The sequence below is a fragment of the Mobula birostris genome, chromosome 13, assembly GCF_030028105.1.
Source record: "Mobula birostris isolate sMobBir1 chromosome 13, sMobBir1.hap1, whole genome shotgun sequence".
Classification (NCBI taxonomy): Eukaryota; Metazoa; Chordata; class Chondrichthyes; order Myliobatiformes; family Myliobatidae; genus Mobula; species Mobula birostris.
Genome location: NC_092382.1, coordinates 3,832,435 through 3,844,665, shown reverse-complemented (window position 1 = coordinate 3,844,665; position 12,231 = coordinate 3,832,435). Strand labels below are relative to the sequence as shown.

The 12,231-nt window shown below is 47.9% G+C and overlaps 1 protein-coding gene across 1 annotated transcript in view; it reads left to right on the top strand.

Annotated features, from left to right (window-relative positions):
• LOC140208255 (NACHT, LRR and PYD domains-containing protein 3-like) overlaps window positions 1-12,231 on the top strand; it is a 41,010-nt gene that overhangs the window by 14,120 nt on the left and 14,659 nt on the right. The window contains exons 5-6 of the mRNA XM_072276804.1: window positions 1,184-1,355; window positions 1,462-1,527. Coding sequence (XP_072132905.1) covers window positions 1,184-1,355; window positions 1,462-1,527 — 238 coding nt within the window. The remainder of the gene's footprint in view (window positions 1-1,183; window positions 1,356-1,461; window positions 1,528-12,231) is intronic.

The window sequence follows — 12,231 nt, the reverse complement described above, 5'->3', positions numbered from 1 at the left end:
CTGGTTAGTAAAAGCTTCCCAGTCCTCCAGCTTTCCACTATATTTTGCTATATTCTATACCCTCTCCTTTGCTTTTGTGCTGCATTGACTTCCTCGTCAGCCACGGTTGATCACCCTCCCTCTGGAATAATCCTTCATATTTGGGATTATCTACCTCTACCTGCGCCCTCTGAATCGCTTTCAGAATCTTCATCTATTCCTGCTTTGCTGTTGCCTCTGCTAGTGTCCTCTTCCAATTAATTTTGCCCAGCTCCTCTCTCATGCCTCTGTAATTCCTTCATTCCAGTGTAAAACTGATACATCTAACTTTACCTTCTCCCTCTCAAACTGCAGTGTGAGTTCTGCTATTTTATGATTACTGCCTCTGAAGGGTTTATTTACCTTAAGCTCCCCAATCAAATCTGGTGCAATACACAACACACATCGAATCCAGATTTGCCTTTCCTATAGTGGGCTCAACCACAGGCTTCTCTCAAAAGCCATCTCATAGGCATTCTATAAATTCCCTCACTTGGGATTCAGCACTGACCTGATTTTCCAAAACTACCTGCATATTGAAATTCCCCATGACTATTTTAACATTGACCTCTTTACATGCCTCTCCTCTCTCCCACTGAAATTTGTAGCCCACATCCTGGTTACTGTTCCATCAGGGTCATTTTTCCCTACGCAGTATCTTAACAGCTACACCGTCCAATCTGCTATCACTTCTTTAGAAGAACTTTTATTTTTTTATTTCAACAGAGTCAACCCAACCCTTTCACCCACCTGCCTCTCCTTTCGATTAAATATTTATCCTTGGATGCGAGCACCCAAATATGATCTTCTTTCAGCCACGATTCAGTGATGCCCACCATCCATTTTTTTGTTCTCTCGCTCTCCCCTCCCTTCCGTTCTTGTTGTCACATCTTTTTGATGTAATGTTACACATTGATGGATAAGTAAATTAATCACGTTGAATATACTGCAGGGTGTCAGTAAATCCTTATTCTTTCACAATATTGATTTAGAATTTCCCTCAGTTACTGTTTCTGTGTTAATGACTGAACCCAGAGAGGATCAGGCAGCAGCCCAGTGACTGCATCAATTTTGAAGCTACTGGGGCCATGAACAGATATTTTCCTCCACATTCTCCATGTCTGTCTGTCTGCTCCGCGGTAAATTTATTACTTTCCTTTTCTAGAAAGTCACTGAACTGACAGAGAAGGGAAACCGGACCGAGAGTTCCAGACTCTTCCTCAGTTTGGTGATGGGTAAAGGCTCCCGGGCCCGGAGGGCGATGTGGGAATCCTTTGTGACATGGAGGACTGAGTTACCGAAGTTGGACAGAATACTGAGGGAAATACAGGAGCTCGGTACGTTAATAACATGCACTGAACACAAAGGCAAATTGAAATAAACATTTTAGTTATTTTAATTATTTTAGCTCTGTTTCCATGGATTCTTTTTATATTTAAACAGGTCCTGATCCACAGGAATACATGAACATCGCCCAAGGGTTATCTGAATTACCCACTCAACTGATAGGTGAGTGATGAAATGCTCAGTTCAAACCACATCTCAAATGTTAGTCTGTGACTTGGCAAAACCTGGGAATCAAAATTCGCCATTAGCCATTCGCTGATCTCTGGATCAGTCCAGGTGAGTTTTCTATCTTCAGACCTTTCATCTTCCAAGCCCCTTTTCCTTTGTAATCGCACTACACACAATTCTGTTCACTGGTGTTCATTACTTTTTGTAATTCCGCTAGTGACTTCCACAGAGTTTGTCTGCCATTTCCTTTTCACCTGTTACTACAACTACAACAACATTTTTCAGCGGTCCGATATCGACCCTCTCCCTTTTTTTTACTCTTTAATATCTGGGAAAGTTTTAAAAGAAATACTTTGGTATCCTTTCTTATATTATTGACCATATGCTTGCATTTGCTGTACATTCATGTATATCTAACATAGTTGCCTTCAACATGACTCAGGTAGTAAATTCCAGGTACCAGAACTCTATGAAAAAAAAACACTCACAATTGCTGTAAATTTCCCACATCTCATCTTAACCAAATGCCCTCTGATATTAGACACCAGTCTTATGTTAAAAAATAACAAACAAAATACAAGCTGTCGACCCAAATCTTATCTCTCAAACTTGTGTACCTCTGTCAGATCTCTATTCTAACTCCAGAGTAAACAAACCAAGTTTATCAAACCTCTACTTGTAGCACATGCCACCGAATCCAGGCAACACCCTGATAAATCTGTTCTGTACCCTCTCCAATCCTTCTAAAAGCTGGACAATCAGAAGTGAATACAATACTCCAGATGCTCCCTAAAACCATAAGACTTAGGAGCAGAATTAAGCCAATCGGCTCAGTGATTTTGCTACGCAAATCCTCTCAACCCCATTATCCCGCCTTCTGTAAATGTTGACGCTCTTCCTAATCAGGAACATATCGACCTGCATTTTAACTATATCCAATGACGTGTCTTCCTCAGCAGTCTATGACAATAATTTCACAGATTCACCGCCCGCCAGCTAAGATGTTTCTCCCAGTGTGGGTCCCTGCCAGCGAGGATAATTCACCACAGTTCCCAAGCATATTAATTTTCTGTATGAGCCTCCCATGTGGGACCTTGTCAAAGACTCTACCAATATACAAGTAGACCTGTGACTAGTGGTGTGCCACAGGGATCAGTGCTGGGTCCATTGTTATTTGTCATCTCTATCAATGATCTGGATGATAATGTCGTAAATTGGATCAGCAAATTTGCTGGCGATACAAATATTGGAGGTGTAGTGGACAGTGAGGAAGGTTTTCAAAGCTTGCAGAGGGACTTGGACCAGCTGGAAAAATGGGCTGAAAAATGGCAGAAGGAGTTTAATACAGACAAGTGTGAGGTATTGCACTTTGGAAGGACAAACCAAGGTAGAACATACAGGGTAAATGGTAAGGCACTGAGGAGTACAGTAGAACAGGTATCTGGGAATACAGATACAAAATTCTCTAAAAGTGGCGTCACAGGTAGATAGGGTCGTAAAGAGAGCTTTTGGTATATTGGCCTTTATTAATCAAAGTATTGAATATAAGAGCTGAATTTTATGATGAGGTTGTATAAGGCATTGGTGAGGCCGAATCTCGAGCGTTGTGTTCAGTTTTGGTCAACAAATTACAGGAAGGATATTAATAAGGTCGAAAGAGTGCAGAGAAGGTTTACAAGGATGTTGCTGGGCCTTGAGAAACTCAGTTACAGAGAAAGGTTGAATAGGTTAGGACTTTATTCCCTGGAGCATAGAAGAATGAGGGGAGATTTGATAGAGGTATATAAAATTATGATGGGTATAGATAGAGTGAATGCAAGCAGGCTTTTTCCACCAAAGCAAGGAGAGAACAAAACCAGAGGAGATGGGTTAAGGGTGAGGGGGGAAACGTTTAAAGGGAAAATTAGTGGGGGCTTCTTCACACAGAGTGGCGGGAGTGTGGAATGAGCTGCCAGACGAGGTGGTAAATGCGGGTTCTTTTTTAACATTTAAGAATAAATTGGGCAGATTGCAGACAAGCGTGACGTGTTGCACTTTGGAAAGACCAAGCAGGGCCGGTCTTATACAGTTACCAGTAGGGCACTGAGGAGTGCGGTAGAGCAAAGTGATCTGGGAATACAGGTCCATAATCATTAAAAGCTTTGGATGGGATTTGCGTCTTCACAACTTGATTGAGTTCCTGCAGGATGTGACAAAGGTGATGGATGAAGTTACACATGGATGTTATTTAGAAACCATAGAAACCATAAAAAAAACTACAGCACAGAAACAGGTCTTTTGGCCCTTCTTGGCTCTGCTGAACCCCAAACCACCTCAAACATTCTCTCTTTCATACTGCCATGGGGCGGAAGATATAAAGACTGAAGGTGTGTACCACCAGCCTCAGGGACAGCTTCAATACTGCATTTATAAGACTACTGAATCGTCACCTACTATGTTATTATTGGCTCTTAATAATATTAAGACAATTATATAATTGTAGCATCGTGCATCCGGTAACTAATAACAACTCACTTAGATAACCACAATATACTCACAGGACAGCAGAAAAAATACCGTTCGGTTATGAACAACAGATAACAGATTATGTAATTCTATTTCAAAACCTGTGGAAAGCAGAAATCTTTCAGTGTAATATTGTCTATCAAAAAACATTTGATTCTCTCCCTCACATGGTTAAGAGAAGTTCCAAATAGATATAAAATTCATCCAATACTTGTGAAATTTCTACAACATCTGATGAATCATTGGCATAAAATAATCGTCCTATTAACAACCACAAAGGGACAACTACCATTATCAAAATTGAGGGATTTTCCAGAGCGACTCACTAAGGCCAGTATGGTTCTGTTTGGCTTTAAACCTGCTCATAGTTTACTGAAACGGACAAAAATCAGGTATCAAATCAGGTAAAAATACGAATTATACGTTTGCACAGCTATACATTGATGATTTGAAATTACTTGCTCTTGCATCAGCAAAGCTAAAACAAATATTTCAAATAATGGAACTAACTTCTAAAGATATAAGCATGAACTTTAGACTAGAAAAGTACAGAACATGAAACATAAAGAAAGGTGCAATAGAGCCAGTAGAATATCAAACAGAGCATCAGGGGACAATACAACAGAATATGAAACATATACTTAGGATATCAATAAGCAAAGAAAATAGATAATCATGTGATAAAGGAAAACCTTCCAAAAAAATTTACTTCAAGGCTGAAGAAAATCTGAATTTACATCAAGGATCAAGAAAATCTGCCAAACAGAGCTGAACAGTAAAAATATAACAAAGGTAGTATACACTCACTATGCCCATATTGACGTATAATTTTGGTATAATATCCTGGTCTGAAACAGATCTGGAAAATATACCAAGAAAAATAAGAACTTAAATGACAGTTTCTAGAAAACGCCATGTGCACTGGATCACACTTAGATTGATATGAATGAGGACAGTATGAGTACGATGAATAACAGATCTAAAAAAATGAGACAACAGCCAGATAAAAATTCTCAGAATCAGGGTTAATATCACAGACACATGTCGTGTAAACTGTTTTTCTGTGCCAGCAGCACAATTACAGTAAAGTGTGTGCGGTGAGCGTGTATATATGTGTACAATTGTAGAAATAGATTTGTATCAACGTGAATTAATCAGTCTGATGTCCTGGTGGAAGAAGCTGTCCGGAGCCTGTTGGTCCTGGCTTTTATGCTGTGGTACCGTTTCCCGGATAGTAGCGGCTGGAACAGGTTGTGGTTGGTGAGACTTGGGTTCAGAATGATCCTTTGGGCCCTTTTTACCCCGTCTCTGAAAAGCCCTGAATAGTAGGAAGTTCACGTCTACAGATGCACTGGGCTGTCCGCACCGCTCTCTGCAGAGCCCTGCGATTGAGAGAAGTACAGTTCCCATTCCATGTAATGATGCAGCCAGTCAGGATGCTCTCAACTGTGCCCCTGTAGAAAATCGTTAGCATTTGGGGGCCCATCCCAAACTTCCTCTACCATCTGAGGTGAAAGAGATGCTGTTGTGCCTTTTTCACCACACAGCCGGTGTGCACAGACCATGTGAGATCCTCAGTGACGTGAATGCCAAGGAAATTAAAGCTGTTCACCCTCTCAGCCCCAGATCCATTGATGTCAATAGAGGTTAGCCTGTCTCCATTCCTCTTGTTCTTGCGACATTGCGACCAGCTCCTTTGCTTTTGCGACATTGAGGGAGAAGTTGTTCTCCTGACACCACTGTGTCAGGGTGATGACTTCTATGTAGGCTACCTCGTTATTATTTGAGATTTGGCCAATCCATATAGTATCGTCAGCAAATTTAATTAGCAGATTGGAGCTGTGGGTGGCGACACAGTCATGTGTATACAGAGAGTAAAGGAGGGAGCTTAGGACACAGCCCTGAGGGGCACCTACATCGAGTGTCGGAGGGGCAGAGGTGAGGGAGCCCACTCTTACCGTCTGCTGGCAATCTGACAGGAATTCCACGATCAAGCTGCACAAGGCAGGGTCAAGGCCGAGGTCTCTGAGCTTCTTGTCAAGCCTGGAGGGAATGATGGTGTTGAATACTGAACTGTAGTCCGAGAACAGCATTCTCACATAAGCATCACTCTTCTCCAGATGTTTAGAGGCACTGGCTGTCCACTGTATCTATTCTTCTTAATAGCTTATACACCTCTATCATGTCTCTTCTCATCCTCCTCCTCTCCAAAGAATAAAGCCCTAGCTCCCTTAATCTCTAATCATAATCCATAATCTCTAAACCAGGCAGCATCCTGGTAAATCTCCTCTGTACCCTTTCCAATGCTTCCACATCCTTCCTAGAGTGAAGCGACCAGAACTGGACACAGTACTCCAAGTGTGGCCTAACCAGAGTTTTATAGAGCTGCATCATTACATTGCGACTCTTAGACATTATCCCTCGACTTATGAAAGCCAACAACCCATAAGCCTATCTACCTGTGAGGCAACTTTCAGGGATCTGTGGACATGTACCCCAGATCCCTCTGCTCCTCCACACTACCAAGTATCCTGCCATTTACTTTGTATTCTGTCTTGGAGTTTGTCCTTCCAAAGTGTACCACCTCACACTTCTCCGGGTTGAACTCCATCTGCCACTTCTCAGCCCATTTATGCATCCTATCAATATCTCTCTGCAATCTTCGACAGTCCTCTACACTATCTACAACACCACCAACCTTTGTGTCATCTGTAAACTTGCCAACCCACCCTTCTACCCCCACCTCCAGGTCATTAATAAAAATCATGAAAATTAGAGGTCCCAGAGCAGATCCTTGTGGGGCACCACTAATCACAACCCTCCAATCTGAATGCACTCCCTCCACCACCACCCTCTGCCTTCTGCAGGCAATCCAATACTGAATCCACCTGGCCAAACTTCCCTGGATCCCATGCCTTCAGACTTTCTGAATAAGCCTACTGTGTGGAACCTTGTCAAATGCCTTACTAAAATCCATGTAGATCACATCCACTGCACTACCCTCACCTATGTGCCTGGTCACCTCCTCAAAGAACTCTATCAGGCTTGTTAGACACGATCTGCCCTTCACAAAGCCATGCTGACTGTCCCTGATTAGACCATGATTCTCTAAATGCCCATAAATACTATCTCTAAGAATCTTTTCCAACAGCTTTCCCACCACAGACGTAAGGCTCATTGGTCTATAATTACCCGGACTATCCCTGCTACCTTTTTTGAACAAAGGGACAACATTCGCCTCCCTCCAGTCCTCTGGTACCATTCCCGTGGACAACGAGGACATAAAGATCCTAGCCAGAGGCTCAGCAATCTCTTCCCCCACCTAATGGAGAAGCCTGCAGAATATTCTGTCTAGCCCAAGGGACTTATCCATCCTAATGTATTTTAACAACTCCAACTCCTCCTCTCCCTAATATCAACATGCTCCAGAACATCAACCTAACTCATATTGTCCTCACCATCATCAAGTTCTCTCTCATTGGTGAAAACTGCAGAGAAGTATTCATTGAGCACCTCACTCACTTCCACAGCTTCCAGGCACATCTTCCCACCTTTATCTAAATGGACCTACCTTCACTCCTGTCATCCTTTTGTTCTTCACATAAGTGAAGAATACCCCAGAAGAGATCCCAATGATCCAAACCCCCTGCTCCCTGCACCAACTCCTCAGCTACGCATTCAACTGCCATCTCCTCCAATTCTTACCATCACTGTCACGTAGCACTGGCAGCAATCCTGAGAACGCCACCCTTGAGGTCCTGCTCTTCAGCCTTCTGCCTAGTTCCCGAAACTCACACTTCAGGACCTCATCCCTCTTCCTGCCTATGTCGTTGGTGCCAACATGTACCACGACTTCTGGTTGCTTTCCCTCTCATACCAGGATGTCGTGCACCCGGTCAGAGACATCCCGGACCCTGGCACCCGGGAGACAACAAACCATGCGGCTGTCCTTCTCACGTCCACAAAATCTCCTGTCTGCTCCCCTGACTATAGAGTCTCCAATGACGACAGCTCTCCTCTTCTCCGTCCCACCCTTCTGCACCACAGGGTCAGACTCAGTGCCAGAGGCCCTGCCACCGTGGCTCACACCCAGTCGGTTGTCCCCGCCAACAGTATCCAGAATGGTGAACATATTATTGAGGGAAATGGCCACAGGGGTGCTCTGCACTGCCTGTCTGCTCACCTTCACTTTCCCCCCTCTGACCGTCACCCAACGACCTGCTTCCGACAGCCTAGGTGTGACTACCTCCCTGAAGCTCTCATCTATGACTGCCTCATTCTCCCTTATGAATCGAAGGTCATCCAGCTGCTCTAGATTCCTTCCAGATCGCCAAGATCTTGACACACTGTGAGACCGCACAGACCCCTGATAGTGTCCTGAGACACTCTGAGACCCACGCACCCCTGACAACATCCTGTCACGCTGTCAGACCCCACACACCCCTGGCCGGCTCCTGACACACTGTGAGACCGGACACAAACCTGAGAGGGTCCTGACACACTGTGAGACCCGACACACCACTGGCAGGGTCCGGACACACTGTAAGACCCCACACAACCTGGACTCGGTCCTCACACACTGTGAGACCCCACACACTCCCAAAAGGGTCCAGACACATCGTGATACCTCAAACACCCCTGGCCGGCTCCTGACACACTGTGAGACCCCACACACCCCTGACAGGGTCCTGACACACTGTGAGATCCCACACACTATTGACACAGTCCTGACACACTGTGAGACCCCACAGGGACCTGACAGTGACCTGACGCACTGTGAGACCCCACAGGGACCTGACAGTGACCTGACGCACTGTGAGACTCCACACACACCAGACAGGGTCCAGACAACTGTGAGACCCCACACACCCTAGATAGTGTCCTGACAGACTGTGAGATCCGACACACCCCTGAGAGAGTCCTGACACACTGTGAGACCGCACAGGACCCAAAAGGATCCTGACACACTGTAAGACCCCACACACCCCTGACAGGGACTTGACGCACTGTGAGACGCCACACACTCCTGACAGCGTCCTGACACACATTGCGATCCCACACACATCTGAGAGTGTTCTGACACACAGTGAGAACCCACACACCCACGACCAGATCCTGACACACCGTGAAACCCCACAAACCACTCACGGTGTCCTGACACACTGTGAAACCCCACACAACCCTGGCAGGGTCCTAACACACTGTGAGAGCCCACACACCACTGACAGCTTCCTGACCCACTGTGGACGCCACACACACCTGACAGGGTCCTGACACACACTGCGATCCCACATACCCCTGGCAGGGTCCTGACCCACTGTGGACGCCACACACCACTAAAAGGGACCTGTCACACTGTGAGACCCCACAAACCACTGACAGGGTCCTGACACACTGTGAGACCACACACACCCCTGACAGGGTCCTGACACACTGTGAGACCACACACACCCCTGACAGGATCGTGACACACCACACGACACCACACACACATGAAAGGGTCCTGACACACTGTGAGACCCCACACACCCCTGGAACGGTCCTGACACACTGTGAGACTGCACACTCCCCTGACTGGGCCCTGACACACTGTCAGACCCCACACATCCCTGATGGGGACCTGACGCACTGTGAGACCCCACACACCCCTGACAGGGTCCTGACCCACTGTGAGACCACACACACACCTGACAGCCAGGTTCCTGACACACTGTGAGACCCACACACCCTGGACAGGGTCCTGACAGCCTGTGAGATCCGACACAGCCCTGAGAGGGCCCTGACACACTGTGAGACCCCACAGGCCCCAGAAGGGTCCTGACACACTGTGAGACCACACACTCCCCTGACAGGGTTCAGAAACGCTGTGAGACCCCACATACCCCAGAAGGGTCCTGACACACTGTGAGACCCACACACCCCTGACAGGGACATGACGCACTGTGAGACGCCACAAACCCCTGACAGGGTCCTGCACACATTGCGATCCCACACCCATCTGTGTCCAGACAACCAGTGAGACCCCACACACACCTGGCAGGGACCTGACACACTGTGAGACCCCACATACCCCTGACAGGGTCCAAGCACTCTGTGAGATCCCCACACCCTTGAAAGGATCTTGACACACGGTGAGACCTGACATACCCCTGACAGTGTCGTGACACACTGTGAGACCCCAAACACACCTGACAGGTTCCTGACAAACTGTGAGACCCCACACACCCGTGACAGGGTCCTGACACACTGTGAGACCCCACACACCCCTGACAGGGTCAGGACAAGCTGTGACGCCCCACACACACCTGACAGGACACTGACACACTGTGAGACTCCACACACACCTGACAGGACACTGACACACTGTGAGACCCCACACACACCTGACAGGACACTGACACACTGTGAGACCCCAGACACCCCTGACAGGGTACAGAAACACTGTGAGACCCCGAACACCCTGACAGGGTCCTGACAAACTGTGATACACATACACCGCTCACAGGGTCCTGGCACACTGTGAGACTCCACACACCCCTGACAATGTCCTGTCACATTGTCAGACCCCACACACTACTGACAGGGTTCTGACACACTGTGAGACCCCCCACACACCTGACAGGGTCCTGACACACTGGAAGACGCCACACAGCCCTGACACGGACCTGACACACTGTGAGACACCACACACCCCTGACAGGACCTGACACACTGTGAGACCGCACACATGCCTGGCAGGCTCTGGAAACGCTGTGAGACCGCACACACCACTGACAGGGCCCTGACACCCTGTGAGACCCCACACATCCCGGACCGGGGCCTGACACACTGTGAGACCCCACATACCCCTGACAGGGTCCAAGCACTCTGTGAGATCCCCACACCCTTGAAAGGATCTTGACACACGGTGAGACCTGACATACCCCTGACAGTGTCGTGACACACTGTGAGACCCCAAACACACCTGACAGGTTCCTGACAAACTGTGAGACCCCACACACCCGTGACAGGGTCCTGACACACTGTGAGACCCCACACACCCCTGACAGGGTCAGGACAAGCTGTGACGCCCCACACACACCTGACAGGACACTGACACACTGTGAGACTCCACACACACCTGACAGGACACTGACACACTGTGAGACCCCACACACACCTGACAGGACACTGACACACTGTGAGACCCCAGACACCCCTGACAGGGTACAGAAACACTGTGAGACCCCGAACACCCTGACAGGGTCCTGACAAACTGTGATACACATACACCGCTCACAGGGTCCTGGCACACTGTGGGACTCCACACACCCCTGACAATGTCCTGTCACATTGTCAGACCCCACACACTACTGACAGGGTTCTGACACACTGTGAGACCCCCCACACACCTGACAGGGTCCTGACACACTGGAAGACGCCACACAGCCCTGACACGGACCTGACACACTGTGAGACACCACACACCCCTGACAGGACCTGACACACTGTGAGACCGCACACATGCCTGGCAGGCTCTGGAAACGCTGTGAGACCGCACACACCACTGACAGGGCCCTGACACCCTGTGAGACCCCACACATCCCGGACCGGGGCCTGACACACTGTGAGACCCCACACAACCCTGGCAGGGTCCTGACACTCTGTGAGACCCCACACACCACTAGCAGGGACCTGACAAACTGTGAGACCCCACACACACCTGAGAGGACATGACACACTGTGAGACTCGACACACCCCTGACAGGGTCCTGACACACTGTGGACGCCACGCACACCTGACAGGGTCCTGACACACATTGCGATCCCACACACACCTGGCAGGGTCCTGATACAAATTGCGATCCCACACAACCCTAGCAGGTTCCTGACGCACTCTGACACCCCACACACCTTGGATAGGGTCCTGACACACTACGAGACCACACACACTCCTGACAGGGTCCAGACACACATTGCGATCTCACACACATCTGAGAGGGTTCTGACACACTGTGAGACCCCACACACCCCCGACAGGATCCTGACACACTGTGAGACCTCAAACAACCATGACAGAGTCCTGACACACTGTGAGACCCCACACACCACTAAAAGGGACCTGTCACACTGTGAGACCCCACAAACCACTGACAGGGTCCTGACACACTGTGAGACCACACACACCCCTGACAGGGTCCTAACACACTGTGA